At 41.3% G+C, this 26502-nt stretch overlaps 1 protein-coding gene across 2 annotated transcripts in view; it reads left to right on the top strand.

The window, feature by feature from the left end:
- LOC140201320 (proteasome activator complex subunit 4-like) overlaps positions 1-26502 on the top strand; it is a 140901-nt gene that overhangs the window by 77473 nt on the left and 36926 nt on the right. For both annotated transcript variants that reach the window (XM_072265203.1, XM_072265204.1), the window contains 8 exons: positions 3845-4054; positions 5981-6117; positions 6219-6272; positions 6859-6988; positions 11640-11721; positions 18358-18508; positions 21591-21660; positions 24912-25037. In XM_072265203.1, coding sequence (XP_072121304.1) covers positions 3845-4054; positions 5981-6117; positions 6219-6272; positions 6859-6988; positions 11640-11721; positions 18358-18508; positions 21591-21660; positions 24912-25037 — 960 coding nt within the window. The remainder of the gene's footprint in view (positions 1-3844; positions 4055-5980; positions 6118-6218; positions 6273-6858; positions 6989-11639; positions 11722-18357; positions 18509-21590; positions 21661-24911; positions 25038-26502) is intronic.

Genomic DNA, 26502 nt, shown 5'->3' with positions numbered 1-26502 from the left:
TCAAGATTGTTGGTGTAAAATTGTATCATAGTGATGATATCAGAAATTCGGCTGATTTGTTTTGAGGGTGAACAGCTGATTTCAAAATAACTGCACATTTGGAAAGCGTGAAATCATCGGAAAAAGCATGGATTTGTGAAAGGAAAATCATGTCTGACGAATCTCACAGAATTTTTTGAGGATGTAACTAGTAGATTGGATAGGGAGAACCAGTGGATGTGGTATATTTGGATTTTCAAAAGGCTTTTGACAAGGTCCCACACAGGAGATTAGTGTGCAAACTTAAAGCACACGGTATTGGGGGTAAAGTATTGGTGTGGATAGAGAATTGGTTGGCAGACAGGAAGCAAAGAGTGGGAATAAACAGGACCTTTTCAGAATGGCAGGCAGTGACTAGTGGGGTACCACAAGGCTCTGTGCTGGGACCCCAGTTGTTTACAATATATATTAATGACTTGGATGAGGGAATTAAATGCAGCACCTCCAAGTTTGTAGATGACACGAAGCTGGGTGGCAGTGTTAGCTGTGAGGAGGATGCTAAGAGGATGCAGGGTGACTTGGATAGGTTAGGTGAGTGGGCAAATTCATGGCAGATGCAATTTAATGTGGATAAATGTGAAGTTATCCACTTTGGTGGCAAAAACAGGAAAACAGATTATTATCTGAATGGTGGCCGATTAGGAAAAGGGGAGGTGCAACGAGACCTGGGTGTCATTATACACCAGTCATTGAAAGTGGGCATGCAGGTACAGCAGGTGGTGAAAAAGGCGAATGGTATGCTGGCAGTTATAGCAAGAGGATTTGAGTACAGGAGCAGGGAGGTACTACTGCAGTTGTACAAGGCCTTGGTGAGACCACACCTGGAGTATTGTGTGCAGTTTTGGTCCCCTAATCTGAGGAAAGACATCCTTGCCATAGAGGGAGTACAAAGAAGGTTCACCAGATTGATTCTTGGGATGGCAGGACTTTCATATGATGAAAGACTGGATGAACTAGGCTTATACCTGTTGGAATTTAGAAGATTGAGGGGGGGATCTGATTGAAACGTATAAAATCCTAAAGGGATTGGACAGGCTAGATGCAGGAAGATTGTTCCCGATGTTGGGGAAGTCCAGAACGAGGGGTCACAGTTTGAGGATAAAGGAGAAGCCTTTTAGGACTGAGATTAGGAAAAACTTCTTCACGCAGAGAGTGGTGAATCTGTGGAATTCTCTGCCACAGGAAACAGTTGAGGCCAGTTCATTGGCTATATTTAAGAGGGAGTTAGATATGGCCCTTATGGCTAAAGGGGTCAGGGGGTATGGAGGGAAGGCTGGTGCAGGGTTCTGAGTTGGATGATCAGCCATGATCATACTGAATGGCGGTGCAGGCTCGAAGGGCCGAATAACCTACTCCACCTATTTTCTATGTTTCTATATGATCAGGGTGATAATTTCCTTTAGGAGTATGATTGCAGGATCTTTATTTGAAGGCTTTTTGTCTTGGATCTTCATTGATTTAGTGATAGTAAAAGTTTAGCAATGGTGGGAAAAATTGAATTCCATTGTTTTCTTTTGCTGTTCTATATCAAAATGTCATTCAGGTGAGATAAAGCTAGCCAACACTCACAATAATACAATTCTTTCACAAGGTTATTGAAAGTAACACCACAACTGATAAAACATGACCACTTCTGTTACTCTAATAATCTTGAATCTCAAATTTTAACTCTGAACTAATTATATTATCAATTATTGTTCAGTTAAGGCTAACTCTGTTCATGAGTGCATGGGAACAGGCCCTTTGGTCCAACTTGTCCATGCTAACCAAGGTGCCTTCTTATGCTTGTCACTTTTTCTGGTGTTTGGTCCATATGCCTCTAAACCTGATTCTAAGCACAATTTATTTTAATTTTGGCTCCTGTTTCCATAGGTTGTTCTCACCTGTCTGTAATTTCTTTGTAACCTGTCCAAGTTTGCTCTTGAACTCAATTTTCTTGTATGACATACTCTCTTCTCTATTCATCTGCTCCTTCTGTGGTGAATTTATTCCTGGCAAGTCCATGCATGCACCCTGTAAACTATATAATTCAATTTCTATTCTATCAATTTACACTGAAGAAGAGTTGTGGTGGGGAACAGCTCTGAGGTTATTGAGTCAGATTACAAAATCTTTGTGGAGGAATTGGATTGTGTAAATTGTGCCCTTGTTTTAATCTTGTTTATAGTAAGAAAGGACTTTTCTTACTACGTCAGTTGAGACTTGTTTTTTTTCTTGCTATTTGTTTTAAGAAGGTCCTGTGTCTCACAGCAGACTAGATAAGTTTTTGATCATGGTCAACCAGGAATTAAGTTCACACCTTCCTGTTAGTTGTGTCTTCTCTAATCTTTTAGTGAATCGTGCAGTGTTAGATTGATCTGGTCTCCTACACATTGTTACTGGAAGTTAACGTAACCATATTGCATTCTGATGTTACGTCCTGATGTTTGAAAGATTCTTTTCTTGCGATGAACAGAGTTCTGTGTTTGCACTATGATGTCTAATCATTTCCATTTTCTGCAGAGATTGCTGATTTCCTTGATTATTTTTTTTTCCAATGTAGCCCCTTCATTTCTATCTAATGGCTTGAATTATTAGCACATAGTGATATTTTTCATCTCTTATTAATTAGAAGGAATATGAAACCTTCATTTCTTTAAAACACCTTTTTCTCCTTGGTTACATCTTTGTGATAGAATTGTGTTGCTAAGTTTCTAGAAGGTTGTCTCTAACAGACTGTTTTGGATTGCACTCATACTTCAGATTCTGCATCCAGTCAATTGTGGGCAATGGTTCTTGTGAATGTTGGAAATGTCTGTGATGTTTTTGTACTTGTCTAAAAGCCTCAGACATGTAGACATTTGTTGGGGAATTAGCATTGAGGTCAATCATTTCAGAGGGTTTATAACCAATCTGAGGGTAAGACTTTACATAAGAAACTTAAATCATCACCTGATCTCCAGAGGTGAAGTGGAAATAACTGCTTTCCACATCAGAGCAGCATTTGATTGGGTTTGGCATCAAGGAGCACTAGCTGAACTTGACTCAATGGGAATCAGCTCATTTGCTTTAGGAGGAAATGCTAATTGTTTCCAAATATTTTCTTTATGGAATTTTAATTTTTTTTAAGCTTGTCTTAGAAACAGTTGTACTTTATGGCAAATATTAATACAAGGGCTCCCCGAGTTATGAATGACTTGATTTATGAAATCCAACTTTACACAAACTCCCCATACATTTTCAAAGCATTTTTCAAGATAATAAAATGTTAAATGTTTCTCATTAAATACATTACAGAATATATTCCAGTAATTTGATTATGGAAACGAAAGCAACTGCTGATGCTGAAATCTAGAGGAATCCAGTAGGTCATGCAGCATTTGTGGAGGCAAAAGGATGGTTAGTGTTTTGGGTCAAGACACTGCATCTGAAATACCGACTGTCCTTTTGCTTCGACAGATATTGTTTGAGCTGCTGAGTAACTCCAGTGGTTTGTTTTTTTTAGTTGTACGAAGTGTTGGGGTAAATATTCAATGAAAAGAAACAATTATAGCAAGTGTAAGTAGCGTGAAATGATGGGGGGGGGCGGTTATGGCACAAACAGGACATTTTGACTTCTGGGGAAATTGGTTTACAGACAGTTCTCAGGAATGGAATCCTTTCATAACTGGGGGATTGCATGTATCTTGATTTGAAATATGAAACACTTGTTTCTTGTTCCAATTTGCAAATAATTACTTTGTAATGATTTATTATTACTTCATTCGTTCTTCCAAATTTCTTCTGATTTTCCACTCTCATTGATGGTTGCCTGTTTTGCAACTAGGGTGCTCTGTACTGTCTTCTTGGGAACCACAATGGAGTCTGCTTGGCTAATCTCCATGACTGGGACTGCATTGTTGCAACATGGCCAGCTATAGTTTCTTCAGGACTCAACAAAGCAATGTTTCTTGAGAAACCTTCCATTGTTCGCCTGTTTGATGACCTTTCAGAGAAAATCCATAGACAGTATGAAACCATTGGCTTAAATTTTGAGGTAAGTAATTTGCAATGCTATAGTTGAGCACACAAAGTGTTAAGAGCAGTTTTTATCGCCTTCAAATTCAATAAAAAATCACCATTTGAGCATGAAGCCAAGTCTCTGCTGTTTGTTACTTAATTTCTTGGGTCTGCTGATGGTTGTTTGGTCAGAACAGGTATTATGTAAGCAGTGCAGCCATGCAAATAAGGTGAGTGCAATTTTTCTTTTCCAACAAAATGCAGCTGACTATCCAAAGGAATAAATGAGACTGACCCTACATTGAGCATTGCCTGAGATTTTCAGATAAAAAGAAACAGCAGTAAGAAGCTGAAACCAGGAAAGTAATACAAGTGGAAGATATCAGTGCAGGACTGAAGTTCCTTGGCTGATTTTATTTCGATAACGTAACCTTGAAGACAAAACATGGGGAAAGGCTTGGAAAATAGAAAAAAAACTTGTCGTAGTCATGATGTTGAGTTTTGCTAACTCTCTTGGAATGCAACTGTTAAGTTAATCTCCAGGATGTTCCCTTGAGCAACTTGGCAGAAGCTAGGTGTGAAAAATATTGTTTGCTGAATTAAATTTATCTTTCCCAGGGTTGCGAAATCAAAAATTAGGGAACACCTGAGCAGTAACTTTTTCACTCAAGAGGGTGGTCAGTACTTGGAATGAGCTGCCACAGAAAGTGGTTGAGGCACATAAACAAAATTTAAAAGGCACTTGGACAAATACATGGACAGAAAAGGTATAGAGGATTGTAAGTCAAACATGGTGAATAGGACTAACTTAAATCGTCATTCTCCTTGGTATGGACTGATAGCAAAAGGGCCTGCTTCCATGCCCTGTGACTCTGTATCTGCCTTTCCCATAGCTTTTGACTTCTGACCTAAAGTACAATTGGATTTCCTCTAAAACTTTTATTTGGAAGTGTTATTAGAAGAAAAGAATGTAGCAGGAAAAATCAACTTGATGCTGATCTACCACTAGAAATCCTTGTGATCCTCTTTTATATCAAATTTAATTGGAAGAATGAGAAAGAGGTATCTTAAATTCAGATACCTGGAATTTTGTGGTTATTGAAATTTTGGTGAAAATATGTTCAGAAAATGCAGAATGTGTTAAGTAATTCCTGGATATTGCCCAATACATAAATGAGGCTTTTGTCGACTATGAATGTTGCTTCCTAGCTGTCTAGATACTGTAAACCTGGGCAGTAGGATATGGAGAGCAAGATGTTGCCATGTAGCAAGCTCCCCTCCACACATCTGATGAACCTAAAGGAACGGCAGAGATCAATACAGTTTGGCATTGCAGGAGTTGCCGGTCAGCGTTGAACTCAACGTAGGACTGCCTTCAGTTCTGGATTTTTCCCTTGGGGTTTCCTCCTGGAACCTTCCCCATGAGTGGGTATCGCCGCAAAGCAGTGGAGGTTTGAGATCAGAGCTTTTGTTCTCTTGGATGAGCTGCCAACCATGGCTGATGAGCCCCTTTTGCCTGAAGCGACTGGTTTTAAGGTGCTAGTAACCCACCTGTGCTCTTTCTCTTTTCAATAGAAACAGTTCGGCTTAGTATCTAAGCCATACCTGAAGGTCAGCAGTTGGACTTGGTTGTCAGAGGCTGTTTGAGTCACACGCCAGTGGGCGCATTTAATAGGTAGTAGGAGCTTGTCCCCATTACCACCCCTGGCTATAATAACCATAAGGAACCAATAATAAATAACTGCACAATCATGACCAAATTTGTAATTTTAGTTATATTTACATATTAGTTATTTTCCTCAGAGGGCTTTGTCCGTGATTCCCATTAACTCCAGTTTACTTAGGACTTCTTGATGCCATACCTGATCAAAATGCAGTCTTGATGTGAAAAGCACTTATTTTTACTCTACCTCTGGAGTTCAAGTAGTGATTTTAAGTTTCTTATAATAGCTCCTATGCTTAGCTTTCAGATCGCTGTGTTGAGGTTTCTGCATCCTTGTGCCAGACAATTGATCCAGCTTGTGGTTTGGCTCCTCTTACGGGTAAAGAGATTGAAAATGGAATTCAGAATCAAATTGCGAAAAATAATGAGTCCTTAAGGTACTTGGAAAGACCTCTTTGGTTGAACATGCTGGTGAAATAAAATTTAGCAGTAGATTTAATGTTTTCCTTAATAAAAATATTTATTTTTATTGTTTTAGGAATTATGAAAAACTAATCAATACCTTGTTGGACCTCCTTGACCAGAGAAACTTGTAAGTTTTAAAAATGCTGTTTTCAGTTTGATAGCATTTTAGTCACTGCCTTTTACTGCAAGTTAGGTATGAAGATCTATCAGTCATTTAGTCTATGTTCCCAGGTTCAGTTATGATGGGTTCCTGTTGTGGGAGTGCTGGAATTCCACTGCTCGTGGGATTATTTCAGAATGGTTTTCTCCCTAAGGAGAAAAAAAAAGGAGGACCAAATTGGGGGGGGAAAGTACAACTACGAGCCACAAGCTTTATCCCATTAAGATGCAATTCATAATTGTGTAATATTATGTAAAGTTGACAAGGTCTTGGGGACTAGAAAATTATCCTGATAGCATTCAAAGGTTGAAGAATAGGCAAAAGATTCACATGCATGATCCTAGGCCTGTATTGGTGGGGATTGACTTTAGTTTGTAATATCAGACTGTTTTTACTGAAAAGTATAATGCATCATGTATAATATCTGAATCTTGACAGCAATGAATCTTCAAGATTAATGATTGAGTTATTTCTGTAAAGTCAAACTTTACTGAGAGACAGAAGTGTGTATTTAAATATTGTAACACCTTAATTCTTACCTTTTTTTTTAAAGACCATGGAAATTTGAACAAATATCTGTTGGTTTTCTCTCTCTCCTCCTGAGAGATGATGTACCCTTACCTACGAGAGCAGTCAGATTCTTCATTCAGAGCCTCAATCATGATGCTTTAGTAGTACGGAAGGTAAAATTTTAACAAGTTCGTTTTGTTGTTCTAAATTTTGCACATTCAGTGACCAGGAATAGAATGATTTGAATGCTGGCACTCCATCAACTGCATGAAACAGAAGGACCTTGAGAATGGTATTCATGAGGAGTCCAGTCAAATTCACAAACACAGTGCTGAGCCAGCAAGGGACTTTAATACCAAAATTAAGTATCAAACTTGTCTTGCAAACCAGGAGACTTTACTGAAAAGCAAAGGAGATCAGAAACTGTAGGCCTAAATGAATCAATGTTTCACCATAGAAGTGTTAGAAGAAAAATAAAGTACCAAGTCCACTAGCAATTTTAAGAATTTATGCCAGAAATTTGTTGATCGTTTCTCTAATGCTATTGTTGAACTCAAACTTAATAATCCTTTCAGTTTTTGGAAGTCAAGCCTTTGATTAACTACTTGTGAATTATGTAGATTGGAAAATAAAAGTAAGATCTCAAACCATAAGACCAGAGGAAAGTCGCAGTGATTGGGTCTCTGGCACTGAATCTGCCTCTGTGACGCAGACAGGAAGGTGGAAGAAGAGGCACGTTGTGCTGATAGGAGATTCATTAGTTAGGGGGATGGACAGGAGGTTCTGTGGACAAGAACGAGATTCTCAGATGGTATGATGTCTCCTGGCTGCCAGGATCCAGGATAAGTGGGAGGGTGAACAGCCAGAAGTCATGGTCCATAGAAGTACCAATGACGTGGGTAGGACGAGGCATGAGGTTCTGCATAGGAAAGTAGGTACTAAGTTAAAGGGCAGGACCTCCAGGGTTTTGATCTCTGGATTGCTACCCATGCCACGTGCTGGTGAGGCCAAAACTAGGACGATTATACAATTTAATACATAGGTAAGGAGTTGGTGTAGGAGGAAGGACATAAGATTTTTCGATCATTGGGCTCTCTTCCAGGGAAGGTGTAACCTACGCAAAAAGGATGGTTTGCAGCTGAACTGGCAGGGGACTAATATCCTAGCGGGAAGGTTTGTCAATGCTGCACGGTGGGGTTTAAACAAGAGTTGCAGGGGGATGGGTACCAGAGTGCCAGGACAGTTAGTCGAGAGCTTGTGGAGGCAGATGTTGGTAAGACCTGAGACAAAGTTAGGAATCAAAAGATTGAGCGTGGTGTGGCAAAATCAAAAAGGGTGAATACAGGACTGAAGGTAGATGAACTTGTAGCACAGTTGCAGATTGACAGGTATGGAATAGTTGGCGTCACGGAATCGTGGCTGAAAGATTATAGCTGGGAGCATAATGTCCAAGGATACATATTGTATTGAAAGGACAGGCAGGAAGGCAGTGGGGAGTCGTTGCTCTGTTGGTAAAAAATGAAATCAAATCATTAGAAAGAGGTGACATAGGGTCCGAAGGTGTTGAATCATCACGGACAGAGCTAAGGAACTGCAAGGGTAAAAAGACCACGATGGGAGTTGTATACACATCCCCAAACAGTAGTAAGGATGTGGCCTACAAATTCCAATGGAAGATAGAAAATGTGTGCCAAAGGGCAATGATACAATAGTCATGAGGGATTTCAATATGCAGGTAGGTTGGGAAAATCAGGTTGGTGCTGGATTCTAGGGAGGGGGCATGATTTCTAGAGTGCCCATGAAATGGCATTTTAGAGCAGTTTGTGGTTGAGCCCACGAGAGGGTGAATTATTCTAGATTGGGGGTTGTGCAATGAACCAGAATTGATTAGGAAGTTTAAGGTAAAAGGACCCTTAGGGAAAAGTGATCATAATATGATCAAATTCACCCTGAAATTTGAGAAGGAGAGTAGCTAAAGTTAGTATTACAGTGGAGTAAAGGGAATTACAGAGGCATGAGAGAGGAGTTGGCCGGAATTGATTGGAAAAGAACACTGGCAGGGATGGCTGCAGAACAGCAATGGCTGGAATTTCTGGAAGCAGTTTGGAAGGCGATGGATATATACATCCCAAAGAGGAAGAAGTATTCCAAACGCAAGATGACACAATTGTGGCTGACAAGAGAAATCAAAGCCAAGGAGAAGGCATATAATAGAGCAAAAATTAGTGGGAAGTTAGAGGATTGGGAAACTTTAAAAAAAAACTAACAAAGGGCAACTAAGAAAGTCATTAAGAAGGTAAAGATGGAATATGAAAATAAGCTAGCCAATAATATTAAATAGGATACAGAAATTTCTTCAGATACATGAAGCGTAAAAGAGGGGCAAGAGTTGATATCGGACCACTGGAAAGTGATGCTGGAGAGGTAGTAATGGCGGACTACAAAATGGCAGATGAACTGAATAAGTATTTAGCATCAATCTTCACTGTGGAAAACACTAGCAGAATGTTGAAAGTTCCAGGTGGCAGAGCCATGAAGTGCATGAAGTTACCATAATTAGAGAGAAGATTCTTGGGAAACTGAAAGGTCTGAAGGTGGATAAGTCACCTGAACCAGATGGTGTACACCCCAGAGCCCTGAGAGAGGTGGCTGAAGAGATAGTGGAGGCATTAGTAATGATCTTTCAAGAATCACTGGATTTGGGAATGGTTCTGGAAGACTGGAAAATGCAAATGTCACTCCACTCTTCAAGAAGGGAGAAAGGAAACTCTTGGCCAGTTAGTGTGACCTCAGTGGTTGGGAAGATGTTGGAGTTGATTATTAAGGATGAGATCTCTGGGTACTTGGAGGCACATGATAAATTAGGCCATAGTCAGCATGATTTCTCAAGGGAAAATCTGCCTGACAAATTTGTTGGAATTCTTTGAAGAAATAACAAGCAGGATAGACAAAGGAGAATCAGTGGATGTTGTGTACGTGGATTTTCAGAAGGCCTTTGATAAGGTGCCACACATGAGGCTGCTTAACAAGCTACAAGCCCATGGTATTACAGGAAAGAATCCAGCATGGATAAAGCAGTGGCTGATAGGCAGGAGACTAAGAGCAGGAATAAAGGGAGCCTTTTCTGGGTGGCTGCTGGTGACTAGTGGTGTTCCACAGGGGTCTGTGTTGGGACTGATTTTTTTTTACATTATATGTTAATGATTTGAATGATGGAATTGATGGCTTTGTTGCAAAGTTTGCAGACAATATGAAGATAGGTGAAGGAGCAGGTACTTTTGAGGAAGTACAGAGGCTATGGAAGGACTTGGATTGGGATAATGGGCAAGAAATGGCAGATGGAATACAGTGTTGGGAAGTGTATGGTCATGCAGTCTGGTAGAAGAAATGAAAGGTTTGACTATTTTTAAGTGGAAAGAAAATACAAAAAATAGACTCAAAGGGACTTGGGAGTCCTTGTGTAGTAACCCCTAAAGGTTAATTTGCAGATTGAGTCTTTGCTGAGGAAGGCAAATGCAATGTTAGCTTTCATTTCAAGAGGACTAGAATATAAAAGCAAGGATGTAATGTTGAACCTTTATAAAGCACTGGTAGAGGCCTCACTTGGAGTGTTGTGAGCAGGTTTGGGCCCCTTATCTCAGAAAGGATGTACTGAAACTGGAGAAAGTTCCAAGGAGGTTTATGAAAATGATTTCAGGATTGAATGGTTTGCCATATGAAGAATGTTTGATGGCTCTGGGCCTGTATTCATTAGAATTCAGAAGAATGAGGGGTAACCTCATTGAAACCTATCGAATGGTGATAGAGTGGATGTGGAGAGAATGTTTCCTGTGATGGGAGAATCTTAGATCAGAGGACACGGCCTCAGAATAGAGGGGCATCCTTTTAGAACAGAGATGAGGAGCATCCTTTTAGCCAGAGAGTGGTGAATCTGTGTGAAATTCTATGCCACAAGCAGCTGTGGAGGCCAAGTCTGTATAGTTAAGGCAGAGGTTGGTAGATTCTTGATTGGTCAGGGTACAGAGGGATAAAGGGAGAAGGCGGGAGATTGGGACTGAGGGGAAAATTGGATCAGTCATCATGAAATGTCAGAGCAGACTTGTTAAGCCAAATGGCCTAATTCTGCTCCTATATCTTATGGTCTTGTAGTCAAAGATATCAAAGTTACATAAATTTCAATGTTTTTCTTTGCAATTTTACTTTTCAAAATCAAATTGTGAAGTGGTAGTGAATGAAATAGCTTACACTCATGAAGGATGAAGTAACAAAATCTGGGGAAATTGAAGTCCTGCAAGTTTGGATATTCAATCCTGTTTTTATGTGTATTGTTCCTATGTCTTGTATGCTTTCTGTTTTCTTCAGAAAACAGAAGATCAGAACAGGAAGAGTTATTTTTTGATTTAGAATTGTTTGACTAATGAAAGGTGCAACTACACTAATCCAAGTCATTGGTAAATTTACCAAATAATTAAGTCTGATTTATTCCGTACTCTCAATTGATTGAAATATACTGGAGCATTTTATTTTTCATTAAATTGAGTTGATCAGTTATGATTCTTGATCATTCATTGTTTGTTTTATAGAATACTGTGCAAAAGCCGATTCTTAAAGAGTTACGTAGAGAAAACCAAGAATTGTATGATTTTAAAAAGTAATGAGTTCATTCAGGGGTATGAATGATATTTATAAATACTTTTAATTGCATGCATGTAAATATCATTTTTCTTGGCCCCTTTGAGTTGCCAGAATTACTTGAGTACTTGGAGGTCACAAAAAAAAATTCAGAAATATGTTAGGTTTGTGAATATACCTTTTCAATTTTAGATGGCAATATCTGCTGTGGCTGGCATCATGAAGCAGTTAAAGAGACCTCACAAAAAAATAGAGATTGATCCATATGCAATTAGTAAGTAGTTTTGTTTTTTGTGATTACTTCCTTGATGCCATTTATGTTTTAAAGTTTTTACTGAAGAAATTCTTCAAAGTAAATCTTTAAGCAAGTTGTCTATTTTAACTTGGAGAGCACAGGTGCGCATATGTCCTGAACATTCAGAAAACCCTAGCCTTGTCTTTTTTTTTTTTTACTTATGTCATTTATCTTTGCCAATAAAGATTGTGATAGGTTTTTTAGAATTTGCTTCAATTTGTCAGAAGAATTGACCTAAAATAATACCATTTTTGAAAAGAAATAGCATATTTATTATACAGCTGAATTAATATTTCAAATATTACCTTAAGTTACTGTATATGTTGTCTTTGGATGCATTCAAATGTATATTTAACAAAACATTTCTGTTTTACCTTCACCTTTCTATTCAAGAGCTGTTGATATTTCACAATTTATGGAATGGTACTGTTCAACTCGGATAATAAACCACAATGCCCAGACCTGGCCCACTACCAGACTCATCACTATGTCCAGATCTTCTTGTAATACAGAAATTTGATGAGTTGGCCCTCTATGCCTGGGCAATGAAGTGAGCTCCAAGTTGTGATTAGGCTTTCTGTATTGTATCCTGTGACTTACCTCCAGTTCTTTGGCCTTTGCCAGCTTGCCACCATTAAAAGATTTTGAAATGTTTTTATATGTCTCTGATAAACATTAAAAAATGATTTAAATACCGTAAATTCAGGTGTATAAGCTGACCCGGAGTGTAAGCTGACCCCCCCCCCCCCCCCCCATTTTCAAAGTTGAAAAAGTGACTTTTTCATGTTTCCTTTCTATAAGCCTACCCTTTTTGTAGAGGTTTTTGATTTAACCAGAAAAGATCACAAGATCTCACATGCCGTACTCAGCTTTGCCGGATCCGGAACCTGGAAACTTTGTGAACCAGTACCTGCTAAGAAAACAGGCCTGCACATTGTAGAGCGTTATAAGCAAATTCTTAATAAATAAATCAGGGAGGGAAGTTTTGGATTAGGTTCCCAAAGGTAAAGAATCCTCTGAAATGTAACCCCCATAAAACCATTTAGCACCCATCGTAATCTTATTAAAACATAACATGAGGTGGCGGGATCAGTACGTGTACTCAGTATTGAGTTTGCGACCACCATGTACAAAAGATTAAAACGAATGCGTTATGATGCTGGCTTCAAGCTGAAGGTTGTTGATTTTGCTAAGGGAACGAATAATTCTGCAGCTGCTAAGAAGTTTAGTGTAAACGAGAAACAAGTGAGGGAGTGGAGAAAGGCAGAGGACACGCTGAGCGAAATGCCAAAGATGAAATGTGCAAACCGCGGGAAAACATGCCAGTGACCAGAACTGGAAGAAAATGTTTTAGAGTGGGTGAATCACCAGTGATTGTCTGAATACATTGTTACCAGAGAAATGATTCGAGTGCAAGCGTTGAAATGGTCTGAAAAATACCGTGAGGTCAGCGAAAATTTCAAAGCTAGGCGAAGTTGGTGTACCCGATTTATGAATAGACGTGATCTTGTGTTGAGACAAAAAGCAAAGATTGCTCAGAAGTTGCCATGCGACCTTGAGAATAAGGTTACGGCATTCCAATCGTTTGTAATCAAGCATCGAAAGGCACATTCTTACCCGCTCTCACTGATTGGTAATGTGGACGAGACACCAATGTTCTTTGATCTTGCTGGCAACCGCACTGTCAATCAGAAGGGGGAGAAAACAGTCCTTGTCAAAACAACTGGACACGAGAAGCAGCATTTTACTGTTGTGTTAATGTGTATGGCTGATGGGACCAAACTACCACCGATGGTGATTTTTAAGAGGAAAACATTCCTAAAGAAAGAAAAATTCCTGGGGGGGGGTGATGTTTACATTCAAGAACGCGGCTGGATGGACGAAGCGGATTGTTTGAAGTGGGTTAAAGAGGTGTGGCGTCAATGTCCCAAAGGATTCAGGAAGGAAAAGTCGCTACTTACCTGGGACATGTTCAAAGCGCACTTGTCAGGTGAGACAAAAGCAGTATTGAAAGCTGAAAATACGGACATTACAGTCATCCCCAGTGGTTTGACGTCCGTGCTCCAGTCACTAGATGTGAGTTTAAACAGACCATTCAAGGAATTCATGCGTCGACAGTGGAACGAATGGATAATGTCTGGAAATCAGTCATTCACTCCAGCAGGAAATATGAGGGCCGCATCTCTAGCTACAGTTTGCGAGTGGAAGTGCAATCGTGGGAGGAAATGAGGGCCGCGTGCATTGTGAAGGCCTTCAAGAAGTGCAGCATCAGCAATGCTTTGGATGGCACTGAAGATCATTTGCTTTGGGAAGAAGACTGTGGAGATTTGGCAGCCAGTAAAGCTGCAAATGATGATGTCAAAGCAAAAATTGGCAATCCTTATGATGATATGGTAACTGCTGAAGAGTGGGACGCGATTTAATGAAGAGTGTGAGACTTTCAAGCTCTGAACATTTGACGACAACAGTGTGTACAAGTAAATTGAGAAACAATGTGTTTTGTAGAACTTTTCTTTTGTGTAGATTTCATAAGTGTTTGTATTTTCTTTTGTATTTGACTCAAAAACAGCCAATAAATACGACCTGTCTTCCATGTATTTGTCTTTCCAAAGTTGGCACCCTCTGTATAAGCCGATCCCCTAATTTTAGGTCTACAATTTGGGGCTAAATTCTCAGCTTATACACCGGAATTTATGGTAGTTAAGAATAAAAGAATATAAAGTAACTTAAGCACTTGCCTTCACTAAACTATCTCCAGGAGTCACCATTCACTCTTCGGATCATTCTGGTCCTCTTGCTTGGCTCCTCAGTATATCAGTGCTTCACTACTTGGCTTCAATCTGATTTCTACGGCCAGCTCTCAATGATGATACAGGAGATCCCAAGTCAGGAACAGTTGTTGCTAATTGGTGACTTCAATGCCACAGTGGGCGCTGACCACGACTCCTGGCTAAGCTGCCTGGGGCAGCATGGGATTGGCAGCATGAATGACAACGGGCAACGACTGCTCGAGCTTTGTATGCTCCACGAATTGTGTGTCACCAACACCTACTTCCAGATCAAAGCTCAGCACAAAGTGTCTTGGCGGCATTCCTGCTCCAAACACTGGCACCAGTTAGACCTGATAATCACAAGATGCTGTTAACTGAGAAACGTGTTCATGACTTGCTCCTTTCAGAGTGCCGACTGACACGGATCACTCTCTGCTTTGCTGCAAGATCAGACTTCGGCCGAAGAAGATGCACTGCGCCAAGCCTCCAGGCAAGCAGCGCATCGATGCCAGTAAGACACAACACCTAGACAAAGCTGCGGAACTCATCAAGTCACTGGAGGATGCTCTCCTTGCAGACCCACCAGAAGGAGATGCTCAGCAGAGATGGGATTCTCTCAGGGACACTATCCACAGTACTGCACGCAAGGCCTTTGGGAAGAAACGGGGCAAGACATAAGACTGGTTTGAAGTAAACTCAAGTAAGCTCACCGCTGTCATCGAGGTGAAGCGTGTTGCACTACTAGAGCACAAATGCCACCCCACACAGGCACCACTGCAAGCGCTAAGGACAGCAAGAAGCAAGGCCCAGGTAACAGCCAGACGCTGTGCAAATGACTACTGGCTACAACTATGCGAAAGCATTCAGTCATCATTTGAAACAGGCAACATCTGTGGAGTGTATGAGGGGATCAGGAAAGCCATCGGGCCAACCCAGAGCAAGACAGCACCACTGAAAACCATAACAGGTGAGACCATCAATGACAAAGGCAAGCAGATGGAGAGATGGGTGGAGCACTACTCTGAACTCCTCGCCAGAGAAAACAGCATCTCGGACAGCGCACTAGACGCCGTGGAATGCCTGCCTGTCATGGAGGAACAAGATGCATTGCCGACTGCCGGAGAGCTGAGTAAAGCTATCGACAGCCTGCCCAATGGGGAGGCACCAGGATTGGATGGCATTCCACCAGAGGCCATCAAATGCGCAAAGGGTGTCCTGCTAAACCACCTGCACAAACTACTGTGCCAGTACTGGATAGAGGGAGCAGTGCCGCAAGACATGAGAGACTTCAACATTGTCACCATATATAAGAACAAAGGGGACAGAAGCGACTGTAACAGCTACAGGGGAATCTCCTTGCTGAGCATTGTTGGGAAGGTCTTCGCCCGTGTGGTCCTGAACAGACTGCCGAAAATAGTTGAAAGGGTATATCCCAAGTCTCAGTGCGGTTTCAGGTCGGAATGCTCCACAATTGACATGATCTTCTCCCTTTGACAGGTACAAGAGAAATGCAGAGAGCAAAGACAACCACTCTGCGTCGCTTTCATTGACCTTACGAAGGCCTTCGACCTTGTGAGCAGAGATGGCCTGTTCAAAATCCTCGCCAGGATTGGTTGTCCCCCGAGGCTCCTCCGGACATTTCAGTCATTCCACACAGACATGTAGGGCGTCGTTCAGTTTGACAGCTCTTCTTCGGAGGCCTTCAACATCTGCAGCGGTGTGAAGCAGGGCTGTGTGCTTGTCCCCACCCTGTTTGGCATCTTCTCGCAATCAGGCTGAAGCATGCCTTTGGAACATCAACTGATGGTGTCTACCTCCACACCAGATCAGACGGGAGGCTGTTCAGTCTGTCCTGGCTGAGGGCAAAAACTAAGGTTCGTGAAGTACTCATCAGAGACATGTTGTTTGCAGACGACGCGGCACTGGCAACACACTCTGAAGAGCAACTGCAATGTCTCATGGACAGTTTCTCAAGAGCCTGCCAGGACTTCAGCTTGACCATCAGCCTGAAGAAAACTGACGTGTTGGGCCAAGGTGTTGAGCACTTCCCTGCCATTACCATCAACAACTATGAGCTGGAGGTAGTTCACGAGTTTGCATACCTTGGCTCCACCATCACGGACAGCCTCTCCCTAAACCCTAAGATCAACAGACAGATTGGAGGAGCAGCCTCAACATTCGCCAGGCTGACAAAGGGAGTCTGGGAGGACAGAAAGCTGATGACGCACACCAAAGTTGCAGTCTACAGGGCCTGCGTCCTCAGCACACTGCTTTGCGGCAGTGAGACCTGGAGCCTCTACTACAGACAAGAGCGGCGTCTCAACGCCTTCTACCTTCGCAGCCTGAGATGCATCCTGGACATCACATGGACTGACCAAGTCACCAACAGTGAGGTCCTGGCCCACGCCCAGATACCCAGCCTCTTCACCCTGCTCCAACAACGCCGTCTCCGCTGGCTGGACCACGTGCACTGCATGTCAGACGGGAAAACCCTGAAAGATCTGCTGTACGGGGAACTGGCCTCCGACAAGAGAGCACAAGGGTGACCCCATCTTTGTTTCAAAGACGTTTGCAAGAGATACATAAAGTCACTGAAAATGAATGTCGAGAGGTGGGAGGACATCGCAAGCGATCGCTCTCACTGGAGGCTGGAACTACGCAGAGGCCTAAAAAGAGGAGAAGAGAAGCTGAGGCTTGCTGCTGAAGAAAAGCGTACTCCTTGGGAAAACAGCACCAAGATAACACTGGAGGACAGTGCCTTCAAGTGCAGTCGATGCAGCCGAGACTGTCACTACGGTGTGGGCCTCTCCAGCCACAACAGACGCTGCTCTAACACAGACTGAAGCAAGACCTTTCAGTCGCAGGTCCATGGTCTCGCAAGACTAACGGATGCCACCATATGTGCACATTTGACTGAATGTTCTTTGAAGGCTGAGACCTCCAAGTGACTGAACAGTTGATCACATACTACCCCTTCAGATCTGCCAGCTCTCAGCACATTGATATCCTCCCTCCCTCTCTATTTCTTGGTGGTGTTTTTAGATTTCAACTGTTTATATCACCAGTCTCTTTCAGAATCAGGTTTATTCTCACTCTCTTATATGATGTGAAATTTGTTGTTTTCTGGCAGCAGTAAAGTGCAAAGGCAAAATAAGTAAAGTGCGGAAAAAAAGAAAAATGAGGTGTTGAAGAATAGGATGGCAGAAAGGAAGAAGCTGCTTCTGAATCACTGAATTTGTGTCCTCAAGCTGCTGTACCGCCTCTCTGACCATAGTATTGCAAAGAGGGCCTATCCCAGGTGCCTGTTTGTGCATCGGCAGGATTTCCAGAATTCACACTCAAAAGATCCTTTAATTTATTTACAGACATTTTACTAAAGATATTTGAACAATATTTTATTGACTATTGCAAATTTTTATTTAGTTTTACAAAGTCCATTGAAAACATTGACAAAATGTTTTGAAAGTTGATCATACAATGAAGTTAGAAGTAAGATAGGACATGTCAGGTTGGAATAAAGATGGTCTACCTACCTGGCCATCTGTCACCCTGATGGTTGTTTGATACATTTGTACAGCTGTTGATGATTGCGGTGATCAGTCTCTTACAGTTCATTAAGAGCCTGTTCATTGAAACCATTTGTGTAGCTTGAGTATGAATTCCATAGCTACTTCACACTATTAAATGTAGGATGCATCATACCTCAAAGTCCTAATCACTAGTCATTACTTCTGTTTCTCCTTTCCATTTATATACACCAATGAAAGTCTGAAACATGTAATTGTGATCTTTTATTTTGTGTCTCTCATAAATAGTGTTTGTTTACTATCCACCTCCTGACTAGATGGATCAAGACCACCAATAATCCAGCCAGGAGATAGGCTTGATAATCAGTGGCTTCATTATAATAGCTCTAATTTGCCAAAGACCAAGGATGAATGGGAAGCCTGCTTGTTTGTGGAAAAGACACACTGGGGCTACTATACCTGGCCTCGGTAAGTAGTGCGCAAGTTTGGTGTTTTGTGTTCCTGAAAGTAGTAATGAGTATGTTTTCTGTTTGAGTATTGAAAGCTATATCCTTTATGACAGGGGTCCCCTACCTTTTTTGCACCGTGGACCGGGTTAATGTTGACGATATTCTTGCCGATCGCCGGGGGTGGGGAAGGGGGGTAGGGTTGCCAACTTTCTCACTGTGTTTACCCCGAGAGAGACTACCTGTGTAGTGTGCATTATGTGTACATGCCCATTTTTTTCTCCAAATCGTTTTTGGCGATTCTGCTCAGTGAAACTACACTGTACATACATTAATTTTACTTTATATAGGCTGTGTATTTATCGTATCATTCCTGCTTTTACTATATGTTAGTGTTATTTTAGGTTTTATGTGTTATTTGGTATGATTTGGTAGGTTATTGTTTTGGGTCTGGGAACCCTCAAAAATTTTTCCCATATAAATGGTAATTGCTTCTTCGCTTAACACCATTTCAGTATAAAAGGTTTCATAGGAACGCTCTACCTTCGCGGGGGAAATATGGGACAAGGGCAGTCTTGTATAGGACAAACCAATTTAGCCCAATATACGGGGTGTCCCGGCTAATATGGGACAGTTGGCAACCCAGGGGTGGGGGGTGTTAATCATGACCGGAATATAGGTGATAAGTCAACTGTAAGTTACTTATAAGTGGCGAATACACTCAATTTCGTTTCTAAAAGGGTTTATCTAATGAATTTAATATTAAACACACAACGCATATCCTCTTCCCATGAATATAGTGATAAGTCAATTATAAGTCAATAGCATCATGACATTTTAAGTAACGTTTGGATATTAAACACACAGCGCATATTTTCCTTGTATGAACATATAAAGTCATTGTAACACACCAATATCACTGAATCAGTGGGAGCCCTGGGCTTGTTTCCCTGCAACAAGACGGTCCCATCGAGGAGTGATGGGAGACAGCGATACTCGAAGGGGGTTCCTTATGTCCAGTCTATTCCACAATTTAGTTTTCGTTGCATTCATTGCAGAAAACCTTGCTTTGCAAAGATATGAAGCAACGTTTTCATTGCTTTTGTGGCTATTTCGGGGTATTCAGCTTTGACTTTGATCCAGAATGCCGGCAGAGATGTTATGTCAAACATACTTTTCAGCCCATACTTTGCATTTGCAAGCTCGAGGAGTTGATCTTCTTCCCGCGCTGACATGGCTGATTAACTGGGGACATTCACAAATGGGTCACAGACCCATTCCTTTGCATGTCTTGGGTCATTTGTGGTTGGGAAGTAACGCTCGAATTCTGCCAACAGCGAAGTTAGGTGATCATGCGCTAGCTGTGAGAAAGACGGGGCAGCCTCAGTCTCTCCCAAAATCCCAGCTAATGTTGGAAACATGTCAAATATGCCCTATCCACTCACCGTCCCCACATTCCAGTTTGGCTTTGAAAGCAGACATTTTATCTGCCAACTTGAAGACAATTGTCATTCTCCCCTGAAGTGGCAAATTGAGTTCATTGAGCAGGTTGAAGATGTCACACAGATAAGCGAGTTTTGCTATCCACTCCTCGTCACTGAAGTGTGCTACCAGTGGTGACTTTTTTCCTTAAAGTAATCTATGTAGCTACTCTCTTAACTCAGAAACCCTGGCCAGGGCTCTCCCCCTTGATAGCCACCTGACTTCAGTGTGAAAGAGAAGCTGTTTGTGCTCTGCATCCATTTCCTTGCAAAGCTGCTCAAACATGTGAGTTAAGGGCTTTTGCTTTGATGTGATTGATAACTTCAACACCATCACTCAGACGCTGTTAAGATCAGGTAACATTTTTTGGCTAGCCAGCGTTTCCCTGTGGGTAGACTGGTATTCAAGAGCAACCTTGGGTAGTGAAACCAGACAGCCGTCCAGTCATAGCTGCAGCCCCCTCTGTGCATATTCCAACACAGAATGACCAGTCCAGTTTGCCTGACATGTAGTCATTCAAAGACTTGAATAGTTCTGCCCCAGTTGTGTTAGCTGGCAGTGGCAGTGCACACAATATATCCTCGTACACATCATCTTGAAATTTTGGATAGCATACCACGGTGACTCGTTAAGCCGTTGCAACAGCTGTGCTTCAATGTCCTCCGCTATGTCATCGATTCTCCTTCAAACTGTGGTAGCTGAAAGAGAAGCCTGTGCCATCTTGTTAGCTGCATCTTCTCCCAACAGTTCATGGCATATGCCCTTGGCAGCAGGCAGAATCAATTCTTCACCAACGGTGAAAGGCTTCTTAGCCTTAGCAATACCACTAGCCACTAAGTACGACGCTCTCAGAGCAGCAGCATTGGTGGAGGTGGTGGCTCTCAGCACTTGCTTCTGTCTCGCTTGCTCACGTTTTTTCCGCTCAAAAAAACTCAACAGGTTTGTCTTTAAGTGCAGGGTGCTTGGACTCAAGGTGCCGAAGCAGTTTTGAGGGCTTCATTGCCTCATTAGACAGCTTGTCTCCACATATCACACACAGGGATTTGGAGCGTACAAGTCACCAGTCGCAATAAATCCATATTTTATGTACGACTCATCGTATTTTCTGTTGAAGGAAGCTTTCTTTTTTTTTTGCAGTCCCTGCCTCAACTGTCTCTGCGTTATCATCATCATTTGGCCTTTTATGTCGTCTTCCAAAGAAACTCTCAAGCGACGTTTATTTTTACTCATACTGGCTGATGGCCTCGCATGCGTTCAAGCTCAACAGTGGGCGTGACAGGGAATGAGGAAAAGTGTAGCTGACCCATATCGCCAAATCATATTTCCTCGCGGCCCGGCAGCACATGCTTTGCGGCCCGGTACTGGTCCGCGGCCCAGTGGTTGGGGACCACTGCTTTATGAAGTTAAATAATTTTGCTTTACATGATCTAAAAGTTTAAAATACTTCCTTACTATCTGATTATAAATTCAGAACACTTCAAAATCAAGCAAAGCATTGCTCAACAGTGCTATTGTTAATCCAGCAAATGTTCTGTGGCTGATGGTGTTTCTGTACAAGAGCATGTTATAGCGAAAGAGTCTCTCCTTAAAAACCTACAGATCTTGTGTTTTTTCATAATTAGAAAGATGCTTATTTATGCACCGCTGGATCAACAGCCTAAATTAGGAAGGAGTAAAGAAGAAATGTCAGAGGTGAGGAAGTAACTACTATTTATAAGGGTTTTCCAATATTGAATTTGCATCAACTGACCAACCTACAATGAACGCATTTAATCTGGAGACGTGACTCAGCAAGGACATGTTTGTACCAGTAATAATAATTGATGGCCAAAGCTAATATGTTAACTGAGCAAAAGTAATAACCAAAATTTTAAATTTTATAAATACCTATTGAACAATTATTTGACAATCAGAATATTCTGATTTCTTTTCCAAGTGATTTCAAAAAGAGCTTAATGAAGGGAAATTTTATTATATTATTCTATACAGAATTTTGCAACATGTTTCTCAAAATTTACTTTCAAAAATGAACTGAGGTTTTATAGCCTGATTTCTTCATGGGCTTAATGTATTGTCATGGCTCAACTTCTTCATTGCTCCATGCTTTCCTTTTCTACATTGAGAGTTAATGATTGAGGATAATCAGTTAGATATATCGTGATAAGATGCAAAGAATAGATGTCCTTTCACACAAAATTAAAAGTTATTCAAAGCATAAAATGGATAGTAACCATACTTTATGTAATTTGTGACGGATTGCACTCTATCAGTCACTTTGTAACTAAATTATGGTAAATAATTTTCCCAGCATTGTCATCTTGGATCATGCTAAAATTTACTGCTGGGCATTATTGTGAATTTATGCTATAACATGAAAATAATAGTTCATTTCAAGTAAACACTACTAAAGAGTATGTAATCCAGATGAAAATGAATATTCTTCCCCTTTATTGCTTTCTTGCTATGAATTGAAGGAATCATTAAAGGGCTTTTGACCTTACTCAAATAAGAATCAAAATTTTATTTTGAAATTAACTTTATGATTTTTTTCATCTTTTGGATATGTTTCATTTTATCTTGTGCTCTAATTTTACTTAAAAGTTTAAACATAGATACATAGAAAGAAACAGAAAACCTACAGCACAATACAGGCCCTTCGACCACAAAGCTGTGCCAAAAATGTCCTTACCTTAGAAATTACCTAGGGTTACCCACAGCCCTCTATTTTTATGAGCTCCATGTACCTATCCAGGAGTCTCTTAAAAGACCCTGTGGTATCCGCCTCCACCACCGTCGCCATATCACACACTCACCACTCTCTGCGGAAAAATAACAACCAACCTTACCCCTGATATCTTCTCTGTCCCTACTTCCAAGTACCTTAAGACTGTGCCCTCTCGTGCTAGCCAGTCCAGCCCTGGGCGAAAAGCCTCTGACTATCCACACGATTAATGCTTCTCATCAGCTTGTATACCTCTATCGTGTCACCTCTCATCCTCCGTCGCTCCAAGGAAAAAATGCTGAGTTCACTCAGCCTATTCTCATAAGGCATGCTCCCCAATCCAGGCAACATTCTTGTAAATCTCCTGTGCACCCTTTCACTGGCTTCCACATCCTTCCTGTAGTGAGGCGACCAGAACTGAGCACAGTACTCCAAGTGGGGTTTGACCAGGGTCCTTCTAGCTGCAACATTACCTCTTGGCTCTTGAACTCAATCCCACGATTGATGAAGGCCAATGCACTGAATGCTTTCTTAACCACAGAGTCAACCTGCCCAGCAGCCTTGGGTGTCCTATGGACTTGGAGCCCAAGAACCCGCTGATCCTCCACACTGCCAAGAGTCTTACTATTAATACTATATTCCGTCATCATATTTGACCTACCAGAATGAACCACATCACACTTATCTGGGTTGAACTCCATCTGCCACTTCTCAGCCCAGTTTTGCATCCTATCAATGTCCTGCTGTAACCTCTGACAGTCCTCCACACCATCCACAACACATCCAACCTTTGTGACATCAACAAATTTACTAACCCGTCCCTCCACTTCTTCATCCAGGTCATTTATAAAAATCACAAAGAGTAGGAGGTCCCAGAACAGATCCTTGAGGCACATCACTGGTGACTGACCTCCATGCAGAATATGACCACTCTTTGTCTTCTGTGGGCAAGCCAGTTCTGGATCCACAAAGCAATTTCCCCTTGAATCCCATGCCTCCTTACTTTCTCAATAAGCCTTGCATGAGGTACCTTGTCAAATGCTTTGCTGAAATCCATATACACTACATCTACTGCTATACCTTCATCAATGTGTTTAGTCACATCCTCAAAAAATTCAGTCAGGCTCGTAAGGCATGACTTGCCTTTCACAAAGCCATGCTGACTATTCCTAATCATATTATGCCTTTCCAAATGTTCATAAATCCTGCCTCTCAGGATCTTCTCCATCAACTTACCAACCACTGAAGTAAGACTCACTGGTCTATAATTTCCTGGGCTATCTCTGATCCTTTTCTTGAATAATGGAACAACATCCCCAACTCTCCAATCCTCCAGAACCTCTCCCATCCCCATTGATGATTTAGAATTCACTTTCCTAAGTGCATGTGAATATTTCATTAATATTACTTAAATATGTCGATGACTTCAGTTTTAAAGACTGAAGGAACAACTGCCAGCATCAAAAAAAAAGTATTTAATTTGGTTTTAGGCAGTTTCTTTTTGTGTGTTGTGCGTTGCTTCCAGTCCATAGAAGAAGAAGAAAGCCCTTAACTCCCAGTGGAGTCATCAGGACGCCGTCATGACGGCGTTTTTTAAGCAGGCTTTTTTTACGAGGTCGAGTTGCTAGCTCGACGCTCAACCCAGCACGGATGGAAAGCATGCAAGGGAGCCGGCTGGATTCGAACTTGGGAACCTTCGCTCCAAAGTCTGGCACTGATGCCACTATGCCACCAGCCAGCTAGTCCATAGTGAGCAATCTTTTACTTAAGTCAATTTCAGTGCTGGTTTGTATGTTAACAGCATAAGTGATTGGTCACTTTTAAAATTTCTATCTTGCATCTATTCATCCTCATATAACCTGCTTTTTCTATGCAGGAGTTTAATTTCCTATGCAGTGTTTTTTTTTCTAAAGTCTAGAAAGCAGTAATGCATTTTCTTTGGATATTACAGTTGAAGGCAATTTAATAGGAATATTCTGTGAGAGATATTTTAACTGCACAATCTATTTGTGAGGCCAGAATGTAAATATATTTATATTTAAGTGCATTTTGTTAAATACTGTTAATTGTTCCATCAAGATCTACCATCTTGTGTTTTTACTTTGAGCTTGTACTGGAAGCAAGTCTACTGTTAATTGAATGTAGTTTGTATCCTTTGCTTAGTCATGCTTATTTCTTCTATACTTTCATAATCAATAACCTTTGAACATCTTTCTTATAGGCAGAGCAAATAGTTTATGATCATTTCTCTGATGTACGCTTCATAGAGAAATTAATTAAATTTTTATCCTTGGAAGACCGAAAGGGAAGGGACAAGTTTAATCCACGCAGGTTTTGCTTGTTCAAGGTAAATGATCTTACTATATCTTAATAAAAATGAGTAAGTCTCAGCCATCATCTTACATGCGTACATATTTGCCATAAGTAATTTCCAATAATCAAGCAGCACTGATTAGAGATTTTTTTCTTGCTGGTGCTACAGTGGGGCTGAATTATTCACTGATGGTGCTGTATGGTAATATGTATTCGCAAGGTCAGATGCATCGCATTCAAAAGTCAGTTTCAAGCATTATGTGCCTACTATAAATGCCTCTGTTGATTCACAAGCAACAGCAATTGCTAGATCTGATGTAGAAGTGAACTGTGACAGTGTCAACAGCATCGGAGACAACCTGAGCATAAACAAACAAACCAAAAGAGCATCTGACTCACAACGCACAACATGAATCACACACCAATCCCACAATCAGCGTCAAATGCGTGATTTTCAACTGAAAAACACAACACTAACCCACAATGTCCACTGCTATTCGCATTACATAGACAGGCAATGCCAAAAGATACACCATTATTAAAGTCAAATAAGGCAAACAACAGTTGCAAGGCTTTAGCAGGAGTTGGACAAATCGTACTCTGACCATGCAATACCTCAATTAATTTGGCTACTGAATTTAAAACAAAAATCAACAGAATCACTGCTTGGAAGTCGAAGCAAAACCAGTAGGCTTAATAGCAGTAAATGTAATATTTTAGGATTTGCAGGAAACATAAGGGCTATGAGGTATCCACCACAAAATAATAATTATAAATGGCATTAGTCTAGGCCCAAATTTTAAAAAAAAATCAACTGCACTCACCATTGATGTTTTCAGAGAAGCACAATCTGTTTGTTGTTATGATTGGTGGCGAAAGCATCAATGATTTTCTGGATGTCAAGTGCTTTGGTCCTCCGGCTGTTTATGGCCAACAAGGCCAAGTTGCTGTTCCGAGCATCACCGCTGCTATTCCTTAAGTAGTTTTCGACGCGTCTGAGGCAAGAGAAACTCCGTTTGCATGAGGCAGATGTCACAGGCAGAGTCAGTGATATGCAGATTAGTTTGTATAAATCTATACATCGTGGTAGGGTCTCATTAGAGCTAGAAATTCCACTGTGTCACTCACTGTCTGTCTTTGCTTTTGTTTTAATTCCAACAGATGCCGAACCTGATGTAGCTCTGCAGTCAGGTTCACTTCAGTCACTCCATAGTATTGGGCCATTGGCCAAAGACAATTCTTGTCTAGGAAGAGCTTGGGTTTGGGACTCAATGCTGAGACTCCAGTCAGAACACCCCCAGTCTCAATTGAGAACTGTCTTTTCATTTCAGTCAGAAGTCTGTCTATAACTGGATAGAAACAGTGGTTGCGAAGGTCATCAGAGGATGTGACAGGTGTGCGTTCAGTTTGGGCCTCAACAACAAAATCATGTAGGCGGTGGGGTGGCTGGGCCTGTCTCCTTTCTGCTCTGTGTACCGGCCTTGACGTACAGGTCCCTT

Source organism: Mobula birostris, chromosome 8 (genome assembly GCF_030028105.1).
Source record: "Mobula birostris isolate sMobBir1 chromosome 8, sMobBir1.hap1, whole genome shotgun sequence".
In the NCBI taxonomy this organism is placed as follows: domain Eukaryota; kingdom Metazoa; phylum Chordata; class Chondrichthyes; order Myliobatiformes; family Myliobatidae; genus Mobula; species Mobula birostris.
This window is presented reverse-complemented; position numbering and strand designations above follow the sequence as displayed.